Genomic DNA, 25,653 nt, shown 5'->3' with positions numbered 1-25,653 from the left:
GAGAGAGAGCGAACAAACTAGATTGCAAGAGCGAGAGACTGTGAAGTGATTTTAGACGATATGATTTTATCTGACCACGACTTTTTAGTCGGGTAAAAAAAGTTACCGAATCATATCTTGGCAAGTAAATGAGATTAGGGAATTGTTCCCGGACCGAGTTGTGGGTCGCTTCTTAACTTAAGTTTTAGTTAATTTCCTTTTTATTATTATCGTGGGGAATGGCCTGTAATTCCCTTCCATTCATTTTCTGATGGAGGGGTTTTTGTGGTTCTGCTAGGGTAGTAGGTGAAGAGATAGTCCTGAGTGAAGAGAGAGGGTGCTAGGGTAGCAGGTGAAGAGAGAGTGAAGAGAGAAATTTTTGATTGTGGTATGAATACTCTATAGGCTTTTATTGGTTGTCGTCGAAGGCGACTATTTCTTGTAGTGTTGTTTTCCGAAGTTTATTCGGGTATTTCAGACAGGTTACTAGGTGGTTGGGGGGACGGTCATTTGTGGATGGTACCTCTAGATTGTCTAGACTGAACGCGACAGTATTTGAATTGGTAAGTGGTGGCTCCGTTGGATGGAGTTTTAAAAGGGAATTATCCGAGAAGTATTTCTCCATTTGTTCTTGAACGAAGAGTTCTTTGGGGTAATATGGTACTATATTACTTCTATGACAGGTGATCTGTTTACCAGAGAAATCTGTGAGTTTATACGTGATTAATGTAGGGGCATCTATTATTTTATAAGGTCCAATTTTTTGTGGTTGGATCTTTTTAGATACTCCAATTTACAGGGTTTTGTTTACGATTAAAACATAAGTGTTTATTTTGAGTAGTTGTGCCCTTCCAAAGCGGCGATTTATAAAAGTGCGTAAATGTTTATTTTGGTTTAAATAATTATGTCCTTCATTATAGACCTCCGAGTGTATTTTCTCACGATTAAGAAACCAATGTGCAAAGGTTCCTTTTTGTAGCTTTTTAATTTGTGGGTGATGACCTAAGTGATCAGTATTTGTATGATTTGGTAGTGAATTACAAGGTGAATTTTCTGTGGGTTTACCATTTTCAAAACTATCTGTGGTGGAAGATAGATTGAACATTATGGGTGTCTTTGGTTTTTGAGCAAATACAAGTTCATACGGTGAAAGACTTAAATTGGTTCTAACTTGTGAGTTAAATGCAAACGGAAAAACTTTTACTTTATGTGACCACGTGTCATATTGTCAGTCAAGGACTGTTCGAAGAAAAGTATTTAATTTGCGTTCACTATTTTCAACGAATCCATTAGACCACGGTGCATATGGCGCACGTGGTTTGAATTGTACATTATATGTGCGGCAGAATTGTGTGAATTCTCCGTTAATGTATTCATTTCCGTTATCTTTTACCAATATATCCGGAATACCAAATTTAACAACCCAGTGGTCAAATAATACTGTGAGTGCATTCGGGGCGTCATTTTTGGGTAAAGGGTGGAGGACAACATAGTGTGTGAATGCGTCTACAAAAACATAGACGTAAGAGTTTCCATCAGAAGACGGTGAAATTGGGCCTTTAGTATCCATAGAAATACGGTGATTGAAGTATGGTGAAACTTCTAGAAATGGCTGCTGTTGTGCCATTAAGAGGTTTGGCATGGATTTGCTCGTCTGGCAGCTTAAGCAATCTTGTGTGAGTATTGCTATCCATGTGTTAATATTTGGGAAAAAATAGTTTTCCGTAATTGTCGAGTGTGTTTTTTCACGACCTGGGTGTCCTGAAAGATCATGAGAGTGTGCTTTATAGAAAATGGCTAGGAGGAGAGACAATGGTAAACAAATTTTCGGTGTCGTTGTTTCTTGTATATAATACAAGAGGTTATTATCTTCATTAATACTTAAATTTTGGAAACGTCTGTAGTAGTGTAATAATCCTTTATTTGCTCGAAGGGTGAGTGACGGGGTTGTGTGAAAATTTTTATACTTTTTCCAAAGCAGAAGCCGTCTTATGGCTGGGTCTTGTTGTTGAGTGTCGTAGAGTAATTTATCATCTATTTCGGTTTGTTCTTCGTAAAAATAGTTATAAATGGTGGGTGATTTAGGTATAAAATCATCCATCGCTGGGAGTGAAAATTTGATACTATTTGTTATTTTGGCATAGTTTGCATCATTATTAGATTGTGTGAAGGGTTCTGTTTTGTTCATGTTTAATGTGACGTCTGTGTGATGTATAATTGGATAGTTTTCTGGAGATGAGTAGTTATTTTTAAGGTGTTGTAATTTTTGATGGTGTATATTCTCCAAAGGCTGTGCTTTGATTTTAAATTCTGCAAGGTAAAGATCATTTTCGAGTTGAACTTTGAAACAGTTATCTTTAATCTTTAAGTAGATTGGAAAATGCAGTGATTCTACAGCAGTGTCTGTAGATACTGAATTAATATATTTTTTGATGCAGCGTAGTTACACTGTATAGATTGTGTATTTTGGTTATGTGTCATAAAAAATTTCACATTCCGTTAAGAAATTCAAGTAGTGTGTTTGATAATGGGTGAAACAGAGTATCGTATATTAGTGAGATATAATTATTTGTAAGTTGATCACAAATGAAAAGAACTGAACCTTTTGTGAGTTGAGTTCCGTAAATTTCAACTAAATATGAAAGAAAGGCGGTCCGTGAAACCTGTGATGCCTTTTCTGGTAAAGAAAGGTGAGGTTGTTGTTCTACTGCAAAGTAGTGGTATTTAAGCTGTTTAGCTGTATTTAAAAGGATATTTATTTCATCTTGGTGTTGATAGTGTTTAACTTCAAAGGGCAGAATTTCGCGTATTAAATGCCTGTTCTGTTGTGTAAAAATAGATAGTTGTAATTTGTCCGAGTGTGTCGGAACGTGGGAAGAAGGTTGATGAATGTGATGATCCATTTAGTTAGTTCTTTTGTTTAGGTGTTAATGATTTTTGTTTTGTTGAGGCTGTGTTCCCCTTTTTCTTAAATTTTAAGTAAATAAAAAGTAATAAACTATGTAATCTAGTTCTAGATTTTTTTCTCAAAAGAGAAAAGTGTGTTTTGTGTGAGTTCTTTTTACAGTTAGAGTTTGTTAACTCACTGGTTGCACCAGTTAAAGCAGACCCGATGTGGGCTCCTTTTACAGCCTTAAAGTATAAAGAGCTAGGACTACTTATTTCTGCGCCGACTCTGTAACACACTGAGTGTGAACTTCTATTATTACGGTGTATAAGAAGCATAGCACCGGAGTCAAAGGTATACACATGGTGTATCTAACTAAACGACTGACTACAGTTTGTTCAGTTCTCTCTATTTAAAAGAGAATTGTGTCTTCTCAGTCTCTGATTGGTTAAAGGTGCACATTCAGTATTTTCACTGCTACAAAACTGTTTACGTTTCAAGAAAATGTTAGGTTATGTGTGCGTTTAGTTGTTTAGTTTCTCGACAAATCGTTTTTTAAATAAATACTGTAGATTGGCCTTTAAAAGCGCAAAATCTCTCCATGCATTGAGAGTAGTTTTTTAGTTATGCATCATCCACTGATAAAACTGAGACAAATAGATCTAATGGTTGTAATAAACAGACAAGAAAAGCAATTCCAAGTAAAATCTACCAAATTTGGTTAATGTCTATTCCCATGCAAGGCCTCTACAAAAATGTATTGGAAAACACTTTAATGATGAATGTAGAATTTTATATTTTTGTCGTTAGAAGGCTTCTAGCTGGGGACTGGCTAGCGCCCAAAACTCTATCAAAATTCCGAAAGATTTGTTTGGTAGTTCCTCTTGTTGTAAGGAGTGTACTGTGTTGTCCCCAAAAATTGTTGCTCTTTCGGCTGCTTGAAAACTTCCCTCTAGATAATTGAATTAATAATCAAAATATGTAATACCAGCAACAAGTAATGTTATAGCCAGAGACAGTTAATTGAGTAAGTTCAACAATCAAAAGGATTTTTTCTATCAAAACCAATTAATGATCCACACTAAATCAAACCAATTCAATCAATCTCTCCGCAAGTATCCACAAATCCGTCACTCTACTTCTTTTCACCGATAACTGAAATAAGTTCTGCCTCCCAGTAGCTATGTTACTGGCCAGAAACTTATAATCTTCGCAATCAACAATTTTGAAAAACGTTGCAGTTTCACTCACTGCAACTGCCAAACTATGTTCTTTCGCAAATAACTCACTAAACAACTACAATTTTCTCACTCTGAGAATCAACTGCTCCACTTGAGCTTTCTCTCTCACGCTTTTACTGACGAACTGCTGTTTCTCAGCCTCGTCAGTCTTTCTCTCAGGCTCACTCTCTCGCGTCTGATGGTTTTTCTTGTTCTTAAGGGTACTCAACCTTATCAGTTTTTTATCAGCAAAACGTAACGTGTCGTTTCTTTTCGAACATTTTGACCTAACGTATCAGCGTATTAGTGGGCGTAGAATTTTGTCTATGCGCTGTAGTTTATCTAAAGTAAATGTTTGCTTAAGATGACCGGAAATTTGCGAACGACTCGCTTTGATAAGTTCAAGATGCAACAAAACTTATAATTCATGTTCAACAGTTCTTATACAAGTACATACACTCTGTTTTATCCTTTTTCATGTTGCTAAATCTTGCCTGATTTAACTCAAGAATACGTTTGCTCCCCTGTGGTTCTGAGAATATTGTGTTTTAATGATCTGGCAGTTATTTAAAAATCAGGGAAAACATAGTTCTTTCTGCCTTTTTCTTTGTTTTCTTTAAAGGCCAAAAGAGCGGTTTGGGGTGCCGGAAAAAGCCCGTTGTTTTTCTCAATGTGTAAGGAATTGTCCGAGGAGTGATCAGTTAAAATTTCATGGTGATCGGATTTGAGGAAGTAGGGTTTTCAGGACTTGCGGGGGGGGGGTGGTGAAAATGCGGACGCCTGGATTTGCAAATTTTGAGTTTCTCTCTATCAGAAATTCCTTCAAACAGCCATTGTGCTTTTTTGGACTTATCAATCTATTCTCTAGAACACTTCAGGACAATAATTAGTCCCATCTCGTTCATTGAACTCACTTCATAACTCGTTTTTTCCACCAAAAATTCTCTTTTGCAAATGTTTAGACCTTTTGAACCTCTAATACTTTAGCTACCGCTCTTTCGTGACAACAATGATTTGCTCCACTGTGTAATTACCAAAACTATAGTAGTGTAACTTTTTCCGGGCTCTGATTATAACTAGACACTTTGATTTAACCGTAAATCCCCTGATGAATTCAACCTGACTGACAAAATTTGAATATAAGAACTCAAACCAATAAATGCGTTAGTTCCCAAGATCTCTTCCAATTTTCTCCTACAAATACAAAACACTGTTGAAATGATACTCTAACTAATTCTTCTAAAATGGGGTTACCGGCCTTGGATTCAAAACAGTATTGCAATAAAAATCTAACACTTTTCAAATCGTTTTATTTTCCTTTTCATTTCTTCATGCGCGTCCCTTCAACCATCTTTTTATTTTACTTAATTTTAATATGGATTCAAGCCCATTTGGTTTTTGTGCACAAAAGCCGAACACTTGCTGAATTACACCATAAAAGTATCAGTTTTTAACGATTAAAAGTCTCTTTTCCACAATTCGAAAAACAAAATATTGGTAAGTTCTTTTCCTTTCACATACAATTTGCTTTGTTTATTCACAGAGTATAGTATGTGACAACAAATTTACCTCCCTGTCTTTAATTGGTCTTCCCCATGCTGTGGGTAATCGTTGGAGGCTAACAAACATGTTTTTCGTTGGAAAATTACAATAAATTTGGCCGACAAATTCTTCAAAGCATAACTTTTGTTTGTTTCCCGTTTTAAGCACTAATTTTTCCTTGTTAAGATAACCTTTATATCTTTCCTGAAAACACTAAGCAGTAACCCCAAACTTGCAGTTACTTATGGGTAATAAATACTCGCGTTTATCATACCAAAATGGCTATTAGAGGATGCATTTTTGGGAATTCGGGGAATTTATTTATTAAATTATCATTGCTTTTGCCAAGCCGTTCCATTTTTTCCTGGTGTTTCCATACTTAGTTTCTTCCGTTTAATGACCTCTGAGTTTGATTCCGACTATTTCTGACAACTTGATCACTTTGCAAACTTAATTGTGTTTTGTTTACCTAAGATTTCACACCGACTTCATGTGTGCTTCTTTTGTTTACTTATCAAATATGCTCAAGATCGGCCTCGAAACTTTGCAAATTAATTAGTATTTCAAACGCCAAGTCCCTCTCTCAACTAGGGGTTAAGGACCCGTGATTTATATCAATTCCACACTCCTCCCTTCTAGACTATTATTCTCCCGAATAATAAAAAAGTCCGTTGTTCACTGAGGACTAGCACACCCTTTCTTTTGCACAGAGCATTTTTTTTCAGAAACTTAGTTAACATCCGTTAGTGTGAACCAATTAAAAAGAGCTCCAACAAATGAAAATTAGAAAATGCCCAGAGCACCATTTACTGATTAAATAATAACTAGAAGATATAAGCATGATCATATATATGAGTCATCAGTCAGCCAATTCTTTGTAAGGCAAGAACACTGGCCGAAAAGAAGCTCACCATCAAAACAATCCTGAACAAAAAACCCCTACTCTGTCTAATTTTAACCCAATTCCGAACATTGCAATCCAACAGGCCATATTTTTCCAATAGTTTTTATTTTCTTTAGAGCATATGCACTTGAGTATTAACAGCAGACTTATTGATTCTATTATGAGCTTCTAATTTAATGTACGGCATAATAACTCACATTCGTAAGAGCTGCAGATTTGACTAACTAGTTCTCACCAAAGACAGTTCAACTTTACCAACTTTGTCAACTCTACTTTCTTCCTCCGATGCTTGAATGGATGACCGCCTCCATTCTCATTCTTCGACTTTTTCATTCGTTTGCGCAAGAATCCCCTGGACGAATAACACCTCGTTTTCAGTTTGTTCCACTTCTCCTTTCGACTGACTTTTTGTTTTCTAAACAACAGCTTGTACAACTCAGGGTACTCCAAATCCACGCTTCTCTGATCGTCACTCGCCCTCAACAAGTTCGGAGAAGAACTATACGACACCTCCCTCTTATTTTGTACTATCTCTTCTCGGCCAAATACGCCCATTGAAAACCGTTTTAGACCGGTTTTCACTGCTTTCTTGACTTCAAAATCCGAGGACTGCTCCCGTTTATTATCTTGCTTCGAATAAGAACTCTCGAATTGTACTGGCACTACATTCATTCCAAAATCAAACGAAAAACTATTTTCTCCGTCAATTAGCAATTTCAGCTCCAGATCAATTTCCTTTGAAAGCGACACTGACTTGTCGTCACCAAACTTTCCCTTCTGGATTTGCAACACTTCACAATCTGATTCGCTAGTTGAATATTTTCGGAATAAGATTTCTTCTGGAGTAGAAACACTGCCTTGCCCCAACATCAGTGACTGCTCAACTGCGCTTCTTTCAAACTGATTGCTCTGAGGAGTCCCATCATTGGCAGCATAGGAGAAACTCAGTTCCAACTTTTTCTCATCCGACTGGAGTAATTGAGTCTCCGAGCTTAATGAACATTTTTTCTTGCGATCTGGCTCTTCCAACTTCATCTGAACTAAACCACAAACCACATCACCCGAGCCATCACCACTTCCATCTCGCTCATTAATGAAGGCTTCAGACTTTACTAAATCTTCAGCAGTTGAATGGTCACAAACATCACAAATAACTGTTTCCCCAGCTGCCGCTATTTCTGCATCGAAGCTCTCATCATCCAGCTTTCTAAAAATTACAGGCACTAGCTGAAGCGAAGTTCCAAAACTAGTTATTTCTTCTTCTATAGTATTCCCGCAGCCTACGGCAGTCACGAAACTTTTTGAGTCCTCTTTTTCATTTTTATCTGTTTCATCAACTGCGTTTACTTTCCAATTCTCGGAGAAAAAATTTCCGCCTGATTTCGCTGCTGTAGTCGATTTTTTTTCTTTGCTTTCTTCTAGAAATCCATCCGTGTTTGCTTTTGCAGCCTTGCTACCACAACTTTTAGTCGCTTCGGAATCGGCAACGTCTGTTGGGAAAGATACAAAACTCCCTTGTAATTTCTCACAGTTATCCTCAGACGTTCGGGTCAAACTAAGTTGATCACTGTCTTGGGACCCAGTACTGACTATACCCTGGCGCGAATTATTAGCAATCAAAATTCCACTAACAATGTTTTCTGCTGCTATGGCCAATTCACTTTTTTGAGCAACACTAAAACGCGGCATAGCTGTTTCTCCAACATCTATCCATTTGCCAAAGTACGGCATGCAAGGACCGGACGTGACGTATTCAGAGGCTATCAACCCTTTCGAGCACTGTTTTCCAACTTTCAATCCGTTTTTGGTAGTCAACTCAAGCGATTTAGAGTTAATATGCCGCTCAAAAATGTTTTGAAAGACCACATCGTCGTCCATGCATTCAAATTTGTTTTCATCGTCGCTATCGAAGAAGCTGTCGTCATCGCTAAAATCGTCTTCACTTAAATTTGCATCGTCCTCCACCTCACTGTCATTAATTTCCTCGAGTGCTTCGCTTCCCATTTCTACAATTTTCATGTTTTTACCAATGTCCCACCGCGCAATACATCGATCCATCATTTCCTTGAACCGTTCGTCTTCAGATTTAGTCTTTGTCGTAATCTGCTCCTCCGTTTCTCCGTCAGAACCAAAATTTCGACTGCCACCAATGACGTTTGAATCAGCAACAGTCTCCACACCGGACGAATTGTCAGTCAACTCTGTAGTCCTGCCTTGATTTCCGACTCTGACAATCGGCTTCTCGTCAAGCACTGCTTTTACTCCGAATCCTACAGCTTTTATGGCAGACCAACGTTTAGTTGAAGAAATCTTTGTTGTCTTTTCGTACATCACTGATTTGACAATAATATCGGTTTTAACTTGAACGTCTTTCATTTTGTCTGATTTTGGAGTCCGCTCTTGGAGCGGCAACTCCTCTCTGTCAACAACGTCACTTGGAAAAACTGGTCTGTCAATTTCATACTTTAAAGCTGCTTTCTCGTATTCCTCTTTCTCTATCAAGTATCTCTCAAACGCGTCCTCATAAAATTTTGGGTTATTGGACAATCTCAGATCAAAGAAGTACAAAGTTTCTTGAAGAGTCCAGGCACGATTTCTTTGATCGGTTTTCCAAAATGCACGCGGCAAATAATTTAAAGCATCAAGAGCCCAACCACACAACTTGTCTGGTAGAAACCTCTTCACCTCTTCTTCTGACCACATGAAAACTTCACAAGCATCTAAATAATACTCACGCCAGTCCTCCCAAACTTCATATCCAGGCGAAGGAAACTGTTTTATTAATCCGAAACCTGACATTGTTCTCCGAAATGCTTCACTCTGAATGCTCCTCTGAGGCTTCAATTTCTGCTGCTATTCTATTCGGCTCTTCTTCTCGTCTCTGTCTGAGTAAGCTCCTCAATCTATCTGCTCGGGTGCTTCCACCACTACGCTGAGTTAGGATCCTCGTCCCGAGAAAAATCACTGACTGTCTTCCAAAATTACCCTCTCCTGGAAATATCTGTCTCTGTTGCTCAAATTCTCTCGATCTCCTCCGTTCCACAAAACTTGTATTCTCGTTCCAATTATCTTCAACGTGTTCCTCGACTTGTTCTGCGTCGAAAGGCGCCAGCTTTGAGCACTTGTTGCAAGTCCCTCAGAACTCTAATCACACTCGTTTCGTGTTCAAATTTTGATTAACAACTCCCTTTTTAACAAAAGCCCACCCAGGAGCGCCACTGTAGAATTTTGTATTTTTGTCGTTAGAAGGCTTCTAGCTGGGGACTGGCTAGCGCCCAAAACTCTATCAAAATTCCGAAAGATTTGTTTGGTAGTTCCTCTTGTTGTAAGGAGTGTACTGTGTTGTCCCCAAAAATTGTTGCTCTTTCGGCTGCTTGAAAACTTCCCTCTAGATAATTGAATTAATAATCAAAATATGTAATACCAGCAACAAGTAATGTTATAGCCAGAGACAGTTAATTGAGTAAGTTCAACAATCAAAAGGATTTTTTCTATCAAAACCAATTAATGATCCACACTAAATCAAACCAATTCAGTCAATCTCTGCGCAAGTATCCACAAATCCGTCACTCTACTTCTTTTCACCGATAACTGAAATAAGTTCTGCCTCCCAGTAGCTATGTTACTGGCCAGAAACTTATAATCTTCGCAATCAACAATTTTGAAAAACGTTGCAGTTTCACTCACTGCAACTGCCAAACTATGTTCTTTCGCAAATAACTCACTAAACAACTACAATTTTCTCACTCTGAGAATCAACTGCTCCACTTGAGCTTTCTCTCTCACGCTTTTACTGACGAACTGCTGTTTCTCAGCCTCGTCAGTCTTTCTCTCAGGCTCACTCTCTCGCGTCTGATGGTTTTTCTTGTTCTTAAGGGTACTCAACCTTATCAGTTTTTTATCAGCAAAACGTAACGTGTCGTTTCTTTTCGAACATTTTGACCTAACGTATCAGCGTATTAGTGGGCGTAGAATTTTGTCTATGCGCTGTAGTTTATCTAAAGTAAATGTTTGCTTAAGATGACCGGAAATTTGCGAACGACTCGCTTTGATAAGTTCAAGATGCAACAAAACTTATAATTCATGTTCAACAGTTCTTATACAAGTACATACACTCTGTTTTATCCTTTTCCATGTTGCTAAATCTTGCCTGATTTAACTCAAGAATACGTTTGCTCCCCTGTGGTTCTGAGAATATTGTGTTTTAATGATCTGGCAGTTATTTAAAAATCAGGGAAAACATAGTTCTTTCTGCCTTTTTCTTTGTTTTCTTTAAAGGCCAAAAGAGCGGTTTGGGGTGCCGGAAAAAGCCCGTTGTTTTTCTCAATGTGTAAGGAATTGTCCGAGGAGTGATCAGTTAAAATTTCATGGTGATCGGATTTGAGGAAGTAGGGTTTTCAGGACTTGCGGGGGGGGGGTGGTGAAAATGCGGACGCCTGGATTTGCAAATTTTGAGTTTCTCTCTATCAGAAATTCCTTCAAACAGCCATTGTGCTTTTTTGGACTTATCAATCTATTCTCTAGAACACTTCAGGACAATAATTAGTCCCATCTCGTTCATTGAACTCACTTCATAACTCGTTTTTTCCACCAAAAATTCTCTTTTGCAAATGTTTAGACCTTTTGAACCTCTAATACTTTAGCTACCGCTCTTTCGTGACAACAATGATTTGCTCCACTGTGTAATTACCAAAACTATAGTAGTGTGACTTTTTCCGGGCTCTGATTATAACTAGACACTTTGATTTAACCGTAAATCCCCTGATGAATTCAACCTGACTGACAAAATTTGAATATAAGAACTCAAACCAATAAATGCGTTAGTTCCCAAGATCTCTTCCAATTTTCTCCTACAAATACAAAACACTGTTGAAATGATACTCTAACTAATTCTTCTAAAATGGGGTTACCGGCCTTGGATTCAAAACAGTATTGCAATAAAAATCTAACACTTTTCAAATCGTTTTATTTTCCTTTTCATTTCTTCATGCGCGTCCCTTCAACCATCTTTTTATTTTACTTAATTTTAATATGGATTCAAGCCCATTTGGTTTTTGTGCACAAAAGCCGAACACTTGCTGAATTACACCATAAAAGTATCAGTTTTTAACGATTAAAAGTCTCTTTTCCACAATTCGAAAAACAAAATATTGGTAAGTTCTTTTCCTTTCACATACAATTTGCTTTGTTTATTCACAGAGTATAGTATGTGACAACAAATTTACCTCCCTGTCTTTAATTGGTCTTCCCCATGCTGTGGGTAATCGTTGGAGGCTAACAAACATGTTTTTCGTTGGAAAATTACAATAAATTTGGCCGACAAATTCTTCAAAGCATAACTTTTGTTTGTTTCCCGTTTTAAGCACTAATTTTTCCTTGTTAAGATAACCTTTATATCTTTCCTGAAAACACTAAGCAGTAACCCCAAACTTGCAGTTACTTATGGGTAATAAATACTCGCGTTTATCATACCAAAATGGCTATTAGAGGATGCATTTTTGGGAATTCGGGGAATTTATTTATTAAATTATCATTGCTTTTGCCAAGCCGTTCCATTTTTTTCCTGGTGTTTCCATACTTAGTTTCTTCCGTTTAATGACCTCTGAGTTTGATTCCGACTATTTCTGACAACTTGATCACTTTGCAAACTTAATTGTGTTTTGTTTACCTAAGATTTCACACCGACTTCATGTGTGCTTCTTTTGTTTACTTATCAAATATGCTCAAGATCGGCCTCGAAACTTTGCAAATTAATTAGTATTTCAAACGCCAAGTCCCTCTCTCAACTAGGGGTTAAGGACCCGTGATTTATATCAATTCCACAATGAATTTATATCAGCTTCTTGCTCCCATTTCTTGCATGAAGATAAATGGAGCGCAACTAATTTGTCTCGGAGTGGATGAATTATGGCTCAAATACCTGCCAATGAATCTGCAAAAAAGACAGCGAGAAGGGCTTGAACAAATAATAGCAGTACTGAAAAAATGTTTAATTTGAAGGCATACTGATTGCAATGAGTGCTGTGTACTGTGCTCTCAGCCAAAACTTATTGTACGCTTTCAAAATTTTCTTTCAAAATTACGGAATCAATCGATACACACTCTATGTCATGAGTGTTACATACTAACTAAACGATACAGAGATATCTTTCTTTTCTCACCAAATACTTGATATTTCATTTCTGGATGTTTGCCAAGGGATAGTTTTGAAAAACTGTTAAGGTATCTGAATTTTAACAGTCTGCTATTCATGTCAAATTTACCAAACAATATCTTTCTTTTCTCAAATTGTGCCGTTACAAATTACATCATACAGTTCTGTATGTGTAACGGCTGCTCTACCACTTATGACAAAGAAAAATTTGCACTGTCCAATTAAGGTTAGCGGTTTCAAACCTGCCCGGACAACTTACGTTTCAGCAATCAGCTTTGGTGAACTGTATATCTCATCAATAGTAGATTACCGTTGAGTTTCTTGATACTCAATTAGCTCCGATAGCTAATCGTTCGGCTTTGCTGTTCAATAATTCGTTTCACTCAGAATATCAAAAAAATCCAAGTTAAAACCACACAAAATTTAATTTAGTTCTTGCTAATAACTCAAACTATAATTAGACTTTGAAGTTCAGTCATCAGCAGTAGGCTTCTTTATCAAATGCAACACTAACTATTTATATTATTAAGTACCAAAATTTTGGGTACAAAATGCAAAATCTTTAATGAAGTTTAAAAGACTTGGTTTTCAACTTAATTTTAGACTCCACCTGGCCTCGATAATCCACGTGAAGAGGATGGGCTTTTTAAAGTTCTGTACATCGTACAAAATTATTGTAACTTAGCAACTCCGTTCCTCAGAAGAAATTGTGAATATCCAAACTATTTCTCTTTTCATTGTTTCAAACGTAACATCACCAAAAAGATCTACAGAAACAAGGCACAGTAACAAGCTATTTACAGCTGGCGAAAAAATTGCGATTTAAAACGCAGTTTATGTCAATTTATTAAATCCAAAAATATCTAAGAATTCATTGATTTTTAGTAGATTTTCAAATTTTGTTTATACTATTAGTCACGTAATCTGAATGTCAAATTACCATTTTTAAGTATTTTTTGCTAAAAACGTCAACACAAGACAACCGGTTATCTAAAACATCACTTTTTCAGTGTAATTTAATATAACGGAGAGGTTGTGCGTCATATCCAACTTCTGTCAAATGTTGTAAACAAATAATAGAACCCCTTGGAAACCAATTGTAAAGAATCTGGTGTAATATTTAAGCTGATTTCGTAAATTGTGACTACGCGACGATACAGATTCATTAACAGAGGGTGGGGGGGGGGGGGGGGGGTAGTTCAAATTTTTGTTACAGTCTTGTAGGATAATCATGTAAAAATAATAGTAGTTAACAACAAAAATAAGTTGACGAACCTTGAATAAAATAGGATTTGAATGGTTGAAGCAAAAAAGTTTGCTTGTTATTTAATGTTTTAATTTCCATTGAATGCATTTGTTTCTTTCGCTCCGTCCAACAAAAGAAAACTAAAAAATGACTCTTTTTCAAAAATCATTATATAAGGCAACTACAATCGTATATAAAAAGGAACAAGGAGTCTCTATAGTTTGCATTACCACATAAAGTTTCGGTGCAGTCATCAATTTTCCAGACAGATTTAATTCTTTAACAAATCAAGCAGAGGCAAGAAACTTTCAAGTTAAAAAGGGTAGCTCATGCAAATTAAAATTTGACGTATTCTTAGATTTAGACAGACGTATATACTACTGAGGATTAAACTATTTTGGTGAGTTTTTTAAACAACATAATCAATAAAGTTTGAATTACTTTGAAAGTTTAGTTGAAGAAAACGAAATCTTATTTAAAACAAATTTTCAAGCAGAAACCAAAGATTTAGTCGAGTAAACACTAAGTTAACTAAACAAAAAAAAAATATCTCAATTCAAAATCAATGCTATTTTCAAACCAAACTCCAAACACAAAGGTCCATCAAAAAACACGTTGCTCTGCGTATCCAGGTTGGTTCTACTTATCCTCCTCTCTTTAACTTCTATTAGTGTCTGCATTCTCAATTAAGTTTATTACAAGTGTTCACACAACTAGTTGAATTAGGTAAATTATATATATGCTCAAGAAACTTTCCAAATGACTGGCTAAAAAATCAATGTATCATGCAGTAATATTTGAAGATAAAAACACGAATTGTTCTGCCGACTGAAAACTTGAGCGCTCTTTGATTTTTTGAAGGGTGATGCGCTTAGCATTAAGAAAACAAAGAAGACGACGAATAGGAAAAAAGGGAAAGCACAACTCCATCATAGCACGCCAAAAAAACATATAACAGAATGAAAAACAGCAGAATAATCTGGAGAAAAGTCAATTAAATATTATTCGAAAATATAATTTTACCTTTATTGTAACGAGACTATTGGGAAAACGTAGCACAAAAAATAATAGAGAAAATAACAACGGAAAACCGCTTAAGGGAAACTGATGAAAGAAAAAATACGATACGGGCAAAACGGACATTTCATGAAAATTATAAGTAAATAATAAAAGTAAGTAATAAATAATAAAGTATATAATTCAAAGTTCATAAGACACGTAACTACATACTATAATAAATAAAATTGGTCAGCACTTGAGAGCAGATAGAATTGGATAACTTGTAACAAATTATTCTGTTTGCAGTTAATGACAAAAAGGAAAAAAAGCTAACACCATGGCAAGTGAATGACAGAAACGAAAACGAGGTTGGAAAATAACTGAAACCCTTGAAAATAAAGGGTATTATGTTCATAGTCTTGTTTAAAAAATGTTACTACAAAGCCCCTAGGACTTTAAGTACCTTGAAACCTGCTAATGATGAGAATAAAAGAGAAGACAACAAAAAACAGCTACCGATACCGAAAAAACTCAGAAGTCCGATATTTATATGCAAACAAAAAAGGTAAGCAGAAAATCACTGTGCAAGAAAACCATTCTATCCCCTTAAAATTAACTAGATGAAGCTATCTTCAATCAGACTGCTAAACCATTCAACAGGAAAACATACAGGAAATGGCCAAACTCAAAAGATCCTTTAGTATAATTCTAATTTAATGATTTAATGAATTGAAAAAAAAATTAAAAAACCGAATGTTATTGACTGGCAATTTTTTATAAATAAATTTATGGCTCATTAAAAAGCTCAATAGGACCCATTATTAGTGAGACATAGCGATGAGACCAACTCCAAAGAAGAACAAAAAATTAGGCAACGACAACAAAATTAATTAAAAATTTTAAAATATACAGTGTCGAACGCATCAAAAACAAAAATAAATCAACTGAAAAAATTTGAATAAGTTTTTCCTCTGAGAAATACGCAATTACACTTGTTATTGAAGAAAATTTTTAGCAAAAAATAGAGTCAAAACAAAAATTTCACTAAAACTTTGCAAAAGCAATAATTGTCATTTTTTCAAAAATTCGGCTAATTAACTAAGCATCATTAAATTTTGTCTTAGCTGCTTTGTCAGCCATCGGTAGTGTAATTGTCAAGTTTCATTAAAAACAATAAGAATACATGAAAAATTCAAAACTCGAACAAAGTGACAGAGCAATGAAAAATCATAAGCGACGAAATCAAAACTCTAGAAAATAGAAAAACTTTACTTTTCTGGAAAAAAACGCAACCGTATCGTTATCAATAAACTTTTAAGACTAGGCAACAAAAATGACAATAAATATGGGCATAGATCAAAATTTGCCATATTTCTCAAAATCATGCGTAAAAATCATTAACACACAAATACTATTCATTAAAGAGATTATACGAGTTCATCTCTGTCTCACTATTTCGTCAAACGGATCAATTATTAATAAAACTAAGCGACACATCGACGAAAATTACAACAAACTTGTTTCAAATTCACGCATTTTTTAAACACATGGAGTTAAAGTTCTGAAAAAAAAACACGCTTTGAAAAAACCGATTCCTTTTTTCCTTTGCTATTCAGTTGTTACTGAAAAATCTACTTCAATTAAACCTGTCATTGCAGACAAAAACTGGAAAAATTGTAAAGATTTGACAAAACTGCATGAAGATTAATGATAGGTAAATAATACAATCTAAATCGTTTGGGTTGTAAGAAAACAGTGATTCTAATAATAGCCTCACCATGATGTCGCGCAGCTGTATAAACTGAATTTGCCGTGGTAGTAAAAATAATGGGTTAAAATATATATAAAATAGACCGAAAGTTACGCGAAGATTACATAGTTAACATAGATATAATAATAACAGTATAATTACAGTAAAAAGAAATATGAAAACGAAGAAAACTTGAAAAGATGATAACTCCTCGAAAGAGATGAAAATGAAAACAAAAACCACAAAAAATGCATTACGTTTGACAGCCTTTCTAAAGTTACCACTCACATTTCGGTGAATATGTCAATCGGTCAATAGTAACCAAACAAAAAAAAACACTGGATAAAATATTTGCTATGCCTCACTAAGTGCGGCAGGAAAACAAATTTTTGAACTATAAGAAATCAATCTCCGGAAAACTGATGGCATAACTGCTTTACAACCTAATGCTAAACTTAAGATAAAAAACATGAAAGTCGGAAAAAACAGAAACAAAAAAGTTTTGTTTTTTTAATTTCTCCAAGTCTGAAGCTCAAAAATATTGTTAACGTCAAAAACATTCAAATTGTAGCGGTACTAGATTTTTAAAATGTTAATTTCAATGTGCATTTAAAATACGCGAGTGGATACGTGATGCAAAACTTTTCTATATGACCAAAAATACAACATTTTTTACTTTCAGGAGAACGCAGATGCAGGCGAGCCCGCCAGCACATACATACACAGACAAAAAAAGAAGAGAGAAAGAAGGAGAGAGAGAGAGCACACTTAGAATCAAATTTTCCTTTTATTCGTACAAAGCAGTTGGTTGCAAAAAAACTTGTGTTTATACGAAAACAAGTGTGTTTATACCAAAACAAGTACTTTTTATATAATTTATATAGAAATATATATATATATATATATATATATATACAAATATATACACAGATATATATATATATATATATATATATATATATATATGCAAAATATTTTCCGAATTTCAATGCGGATTTCAGCCAAACAAATCATGCATTGATGCACTTTTTGATTTCGCTGAATTTGTGAGAACGACAATAGATTCAAAACTACCTGGTTCAGACCTTTTTGTCGATTTAAAAAAAGCCATAATAAACTATTCCACAAACTTGAATGTTACGGTTTTTAAGGAAAATTTCTCGAATTATTGAAAAAATATTTTACTAACCAATACCAAAACATTGAAAAAAAATCCACGAAACATATCAACTAGAATGAAAATCAGATCTGACGTTCCCCAGGGCTCTGTTGTAGGCCCACTTTTGTTTTTTATATACAATATTGACCTCCCTAGTTGTCCAAGAGCTCGAAAACAGTCTTGTTTAGACGATATTACTGTAAATAATGCATGCAATGATGGCAAAAAAATTTTAATGAGGAAATTATAGACAATTATTTGTTTGTGAATCCTGAAAAGTGCTGCCATTCGAAGTTCGGGGGAAAACCACAAAACGTTAAAACCTCTACAGCCACATCAGAGACTGGTAAAACAAGTTCGTGCAAATATCTTGGTATAATTGTTGATAGTTCGTAGAAATTTGGAGATCATGTCGAAAAGGTCCAAAAAAATTTGTCCAAGTTCTGTTGGATAATTTACAAGGCTCGATACGTTTTTTCAATGGAAAAAACATTTGATTTTTTTCAATGCTTATGCAAAGTCGGTAACTCAATATGCAGTTTTGATTTACGGAAAAACAAACAAAGTTAAATTAAATGCATTTTTAAAAATGCAGAAAAGGATCATACGAGCAATTTTTTTCAAACGGAATTGCAACATTGTTTCCGATATCATCCTAACCGTCTATCAAAACAACATCCTTACCGTCTACAAATTGTACATTGCTGCAATTCTCAACAAAATGTTTAGGCAAGTGAGTGGTAGATCAAACTTTGATAATTTGAACTTTGAGCAACAGAATAAACGTCGTCCGACCAGAGGCAAAACAAGAGGAGCACTGCCAAAAAGTATACACTGATCAAATGTTATCAAAAATGCGCTGAAAAACCAAATACGTAAAGAAGATAATATCGTAAAAGAAAATTTTTTTAAAAATGTGAAAAAAATGTCCAATGCTGAACCCAGAAAGTTTTTTAAGGTATCCGTTAACTCATATATGAAAAATCAATCAAAAATCAAACTGTTTTTTTCTGTTTTTGGTGCCCTTCGATTCTTTCTCTGGGTCTCTACTAGTTGAGTCTACGACTCATTAGAGACCCCTCCAGGAATTTTTTTTGTAGCTTTCTACAAATTTGTTAACTGTACTGCTGGTAAACTAATTCAAATATATATATTTATATATATATATATATATATATATATATATATATAAAATATAAGATATAAATAAGTTTTGTAAAAAACTAACAACGAGAAAAAAGAAATGAATTTTCCATCTTTTTGTTTCCAGAAACTTTTCTGATTTGCCATGATAAAATGCTCAAAATATTTCAATTAATTGAAAGCACGTAGTTGGAGTGAATGAGGTTTTGAAAATTTACGGGACAAAAGAAGTTTAAGCCCGCAAAAACTTCTGAGAGCGCATTAAAACTTTAGCAATCGGAAATAATTAATTTCCAGATTTTAGTTAGTAGCATCTTGCCTTTGATGTTCCATAACATTTTATGAAACGGAATATTTGAATGATCCCAAAAATTCTAAAAATTGTCTCCAAAAACATTAAACAATTCTGAGGGCATTCAAATTGTGAAACTACACTGGAGGAGAACTGGTATTCTCGTCAATACAATCCATGATAAAAGGTGGCTAGGATTTTTATGCAGCACTGTCTTCTTTATAAAATGAAAACTGGTCAACACTTTTTTTGCAGAACATTAAATTTAGTTGGTATAATTTAAAGATGCTCTAAAAAATATTTTATTTGTCGAAAGTCATCAGATGTTTTTTAGTCTCAGGAGCAAAAAATGTGGCGTAAAGGATTTGAACTTTCATCAGCTTGAACTTTCACACTCTCAAAATATGATAAACTAGGATTAAAAAATATATTCGATAAGTTTTGATCTAAAAAATAATATTTTAGACATAAAGTGGCCCTTGTCGGATTTTGAAACGTGCTGTATATTCACGTCCAATCATTATTTTTCACATCCCAAACTAGAGACGCTAAGAGAATTCTGTTCAAAGTTGCTCCGAAATTTGATATATGCTCAACTATTCCACGATGCGTGTTTTTGGATATGTATTCCATTTATGGCGTTTAAAAGAGTTCGTAATTGATTTTCACACCATAAGTCACTAGTTACCCTCCTTCACCTTCTCCCATCGTTGAAGTATCTAGTAACCAAGTTATTTCAATTAGATCGAATTGAAAAGGGACCTAATTTGTGACTAATTTCAGAATTTTCCAGCTCAAATTAAGGATTAGGAGGACAATTAGCAATTCAACTCGTCTCAAATTTTTATCTAGGTAAACCCAAAGATACCAAGCTATTATGATCATAGAAGGAACCTTTCCAGAAACGATCAAAGAATCTAAAGTCTTAGATTCAACGAGTTCATGAGAAATCTAAAAACAACCAGGGAAACCTACGGACGCATTAGAAACCCAAGAGAAGCAGATTGCCCAAATTTGGACCCGAACAATCCCGTAACAGAAATTTGTTTTAGTTGGGCAGACGAGTATGTGCTAGAAAAAAAATCTTGTAACGTAGAAGACAATGTGTGCGAAATAGGGAAGAAAGAAAAAGTTACTCCAAAAAAATAAGCAGCCGCTGCTAACAAGAAAATAAAAAATCTAACCGCACCATAACGCCGAAGAGGTATACCCCGAAGTTTTATCCTTAGTCAAAATTGCTCGAAAAATAGATACATAAAATGAACGAAATTAGGTGACCAGCTTTGTATCTTACTCTTTGCAAAAGTGGTTTTGCCATTTTTGCGAAATTGAGATACTCTAAAATTGTAAAATAGGTGACAAATATTCTAGGTTTCAACTTCTAGGCGCATATCCTAGGTATCTATTTTTTGCATTAAAATTATTCGTAATCCACTATTTATCTTAATTAAACAAGCACTTTTGAGCATGCGAAGGTTATTTAAAGCTGTATTAATTGAGCACGCAAAAGATAATAAAGCTTTTAAAGGTATTTGAAGATAGAATAAAAGACATAAAAAAATTTGTATTGAATTGTGGTTGTTGTTGTTGTTGTTGTTGTTGTTGTTTAGTGGATGACATCTCATGAGCAAACAGAGAACTTTTAAAATTTTTCTAACATTTTAAAACGTGCTTTTTATTAAAATTGCAATTATAATGTTTATATTGAACTGTTAACTTTTATAAGTTGCCATTGGTAAATTACGTCTGTAAATGACAGCCTCAGAAATAAAAAAAATGATTTTTTTATATATAGAAAGCGATCGAGCAGAATGGAGCGATTTTTCAGAAAAAAATCAAAAGCGACCTGCAAACCTGTAAAGAGACGCAAAAGTTTAATAGACGCCTATAAACTGTTGAGTCAAAATTTAATAGACACCTGTAAACCTGTTAAAAGGAACAAAATTTAGTCGCGCAATAGAGACATTTCTCAGAAAAAATAATGGGCATCTAAAACAGACTCAGAATCAAGGGATTTTTTTGCAAAAATTATTAGGCACCTGTAAACCTGTAAATAGACCAAAAAACTATTCAATAAATTAATTCAAAAATTCCAATTGCTCAAATCAATAGGAAATCACTCATTAAAAAATTGTCAAGAAAAAAGGGCGATTCGTTCAAATGTAATTTTTTAACAAAATTTCCTTCTGTCCACTCTAATTTTGTTGTGGATGAACTAAAGGATTTAGGAAATTACTACACAAAGAACCCTCGTTTTACAGATGGAAAACTTTACCTAAGTGCTAGGTTTATTGAAAAAAAAGTAAAACATTGTGTGCTGCAAAAACAACTCTGAAGTGCGCCAACCTAGGAACCGATGACCTCATGAGGACGTCCCATATTGATAAAAACAACAACAACATTTTGTTTCCATTGGTTTAATACACTTCTTAACTGATAAGGGCATGCTTGGTTAGGAGGTTGGAAATCAGGTGGACAGTTTTGTTTCTTTATTGTCTAGGTAGGCGTCTGGACATGCATACGGGACAGGCGCATGGCAGAAACTATTGCTTCAGAACAGCCGATTGAAAACAAACCAAAAAATTCGCATGAAGGAACAAGGAGATGAAGAAGTAGCAAGGGGACGATCGAGAATCTCATATGGTGGTACTTTAATTTTAGTTTACCTCTAATTGAAACTGACCAATTTTTCAGAAAATGACCTACTTGTCAGTTTATTTATCACAACTTTAACTCAAAACAATGACGCTTGAATACAAATAAAAACCTGAAAAACTATGAAAAAATAGTGAGGCGATGATCAAAAATATCAGTTGATGTTAATTTGATTTTCCATTACTTTATATTGAAACTGAGGTATTTTTCAAAATTAATTTACCTGTCAAATTTTCATAAAATTATCTCAAAACAATAACGCTTGAATACAAATAAAATCTGAAAAATGATGAAGAAATAGTGAGGACACGATCAAGAATATCAATTGATGCTAATTTAATTTTCCAATATCCTAAATTGAAACTGAGGCATTTTTCAGAAATTAGATTAATTGTCAAATCTTCAAAAAATGATCGCAAAGCAATGATGCTTGAAATCATATAAAGCCTGATAAACCATGACAAAATATTGAGGAGACAGTCAAGATTATCAGTGTATGGTAATTTCATTTTAATTTCTATCAATTAATAAAGCCTTAAACCATTTTAATGCTCAGAAACTAACAATAAATTAGGCTTAACAGCTGATTATAGATACATTCAGTGCCGAAATTAGATACATTTAGTGCAAACACGAGTTATGTTGCTTGCGAAAAAGAGATACAAAAATCGAGCTGATTCGTGATACATAGCGCGCAAAAAGTAGGATACACAGCTTGTATCTCAATTTGGTCTGCAAAATTTGAGCATTTGGCATACACTGGTTGCGCAATTCCCTCATTTTTACCTGTTTTTGCTAAAATTAATTTTTTCGCATTTTTGTTTCTTTTTCAATGTATTAACATAGAAAAAAAACGAACAACAGATACACAGATCGGACAATTTTTCCCGTGACGATTTGGGTACATCTCTGCAGCGTTATGCACCAGAGGTGGAAAGTAGACCCAGTTAATAAACCAGAAAATGAGAAAAAAGCATCGGGCAACACAGCAGGAAAACATTCGACAGATGAAGAAAAAAACAAAAAATTATCCAAATAGTCAAAAACACAGGGAAAAATCAGGCTAACAGAGTACGGCTAAAAGAAAATCGCTCGGGATGTTAAGGCAGGATATCAAAAAGAATTATGTAAAAAGAATTATCAAGTCAGAGACGATGCTCATGTAATTGTCTGATGTATAATCCCGGGATTAACAGTTTTTTTTTTACTTCTCACATTTTGATAATTTTTAGTACAATTGAGGGGTTGGAATTTTTTTGGTACAAATTTTTGTTATTGACCTTCCTTGCATATTTCTACAGAGGCTGTTGTATAATTAAAAGATTTACGGTGTAACATTCTGAGTGACTGTAATGTTAGCATTGATCTCAATGTTTGAACCGATTATCAACTAAATTCTCACTCTAGTTAAATAGTTAATCAATCAAAGAAATAATAGACTAGAGCCCATTAAAAATTAAACAACTCTCTTCTTTGAACAACCATTTAGTTACAATTGTCCAATATGACAATACTATCCAAGAGATGTTTCAGAAAGAAAAATATTATATAAGATTGAATTAAGAGTTAAGAGGGGGGGGGGGGGGGGTGAGAGGGAAGAAACGTCTGAAACGTCCATATAGTGAACACTTACCTCCACTATAACGAAGTCCATTTTGGGGTCATGAATTATTAATGAGAAGTGATTTGAATAAAATAGAAATAACGGATACCCCAACTATAATGCTAAACAGAAGAACACAACCACCACCATCACCAAAACTAACTGGCTAAACCTAATAAATAAACAATGCACAAACAAAAACGATACAGGTTAAACTCTATGTTCTATTGTGAATAAAAACGAGGGATAAATGAACAAATCTGAAGCATTTTTTTTCCTCCATTATTCACTCCCCAATTTTCGGTTATTTTTTTCTGCAGCAATAATGCTTTTGATTACAGAATAGTGTAACCTGTAACGTGTTTTAACGGGCCTTAAGCCATTGTGATAAGCAACGCAGCGACATTTGACAACTATTTCTCGATGCGTTTTATCTTTTAAATTGGTTCCCGCTGAGGCAAGAATGAAGACGCGTGAAAGAGTTCTTTTCTTTCAAAATTCCTCTAATTACGACATAATTAGTAAAATATAACCATAGATTTCCAAAAAAGAACTTCAATCAAATAGAGCTACAATCAAAAATTGAGTTCAAAGCAACTTTTGAAGAATTGTTCTTCTCTGGGGGTTAGTGCGGACGGACGGGTTTTGCAGACACCGCGATAACCAAAAGTTGCGGAAAAGACAGATTTGAAGGTAAATTGTGGAAAATAAAGAGTTATTGAAATCGGATGAAAAGGTTGAAAGAGTAAAGTAGAATCAATCTACTATGTAGTTTGCCCATCTTGTTATGGTACAAGGACAGGAGTAGTTGACTGGTAATAGTAATGGTATGATTACAATGTTATTTATTGTGTATAGTAGTAATAACAATAATACAAAGTACAGGTAAGCGTGTAAGAAGTACTTCCTTTTAATACATATATCAGTTAATATGCTCTCATATATCATGTGCTGCGGCTGTGCTGTACCAGAAAAGAGTGAATTATACTATACTATACGGCACACCTTGATTAGTTATCGAATCAAGTTCAAATCAAAGGGAATTTTCCCATGTGAACAGGGAGATAAGAGGGGTAAGAGAAGAATGGATGCTAGGGTATATCTTTGTAAGAAAGGTGAGCGAAAAAAGAAAAAGAAAGCAAAGAAGTAATTCTCAATACATGACCATTCTTTTCTGAGAACCAAAAATAAAGCTTGTGTACACAAAAAATAAACTGCGGAGCAAATAGATAAAAAGAATGATTGTGAATTGTGAATGAGCCAATCAGATTAGAGAAGACTGGTAAATTGTATCCTATTACAGAGCGGGAAAAATCACTTTAAAAGAGGTGAAGTTATTGATTTGTGATTTTTAAAAAATTCCGGTTTTTAATCCTAAATCTCGCCGTAGAATTATTTAGATAATTTTACATTCTTATTTCGTACCCATCATTGAAATAGTCAATAACAGCTTTTGATTAAGAACTAAATAAAACAAAAGCGCTGTAATTTGCTGCTGCAATATAAAAAAAACAAATGCTCTTAAAAATTGCAGAAAAAATCTTATCTGCCAAAACGTCCGTTTTTTGTGCACAATGTTTTCCCACCGTTGCTAGTTTCTGAAAAGGGGAAGCAGTGAGGAAATACGAAAATATAAGGAATAAAAAATGGGTGGTATTATGGGCAATAAAATTGTTTAGCTGACAACTCGTGAAATGTTTCTTTTTCACATTGTGTTTCCTGTAAGAAAACAGTTGTACAGTACAGTTATTTGATTTGCGTAAATTGCTGCTGGTTAAGGAGAGAGAGAGAGACTTATTTATGCGATTAGTATAGTGCGTATATAGTTTGTACAAATACCAAAATAAAACAAAGAATTAAGGAGAGAGAGAGAGAAAATTTAGATGCAGGGCTGGGCGGTTATTGGGGTGAGGGTGCGGGGGGGGGGGGGGGGGGGGGGGTTGAGGATATTGGTTATCAAAATGACCGTGAAATTGGGTTTCCGCCCCAGCCGTGAATGGACAAACAGCAGTATAGCCCTAGGACATATATTCATTTAGTCTTTATTGTACATCTATTCACCCATTCGCCCATTCAATGAGGCTGAACAGAAAGGGCAAAGCATTCTATCATTTTCCGCC

General features: G+C 34.8%; 1 protein-coding gene across 1 annotated transcript in view; it reads right to left on the bottom strand.

Moving 5' to 3' along the window:
• Nucleotides 1–24,870, bottom strand: part of LOC142345469 (uncharacterized) — a 66,980-nt gene extending 42,110 nt beyond the window's left edge. Inside the window, exon 1 of the mRNA XM_075397527.1 lies at nt 23,564–24,870. Coding sequence (XP_075253642.1) covers nt 23,564–23,584 — 21 coding nt within the window. The 5' untranslated portion in view covers nt 23,585–24,870. The remainder of the gene's footprint in view (nt 1–23,563) is intronic.
• Nucleotides 24,871–25,653: the final 783 nt, after the last annotated feature.

Source organism: Convolutriloba macropyga, chromosome 9 (genome assembly GCF_964194025.1).
Source record: "Convolutriloba macropyga chromosome 9, txConMacr16.3, whole genome shotgun sequence".
Taxonomy (NCBI): Eukaryota; Metazoa; Xenacoelomorpha; order Acoela; family Convolutidae; genus Convolutriloba; species Convolutriloba macropyga.
This window is presented reverse-complemented; position numbering and strand designations above follow the sequence as displayed.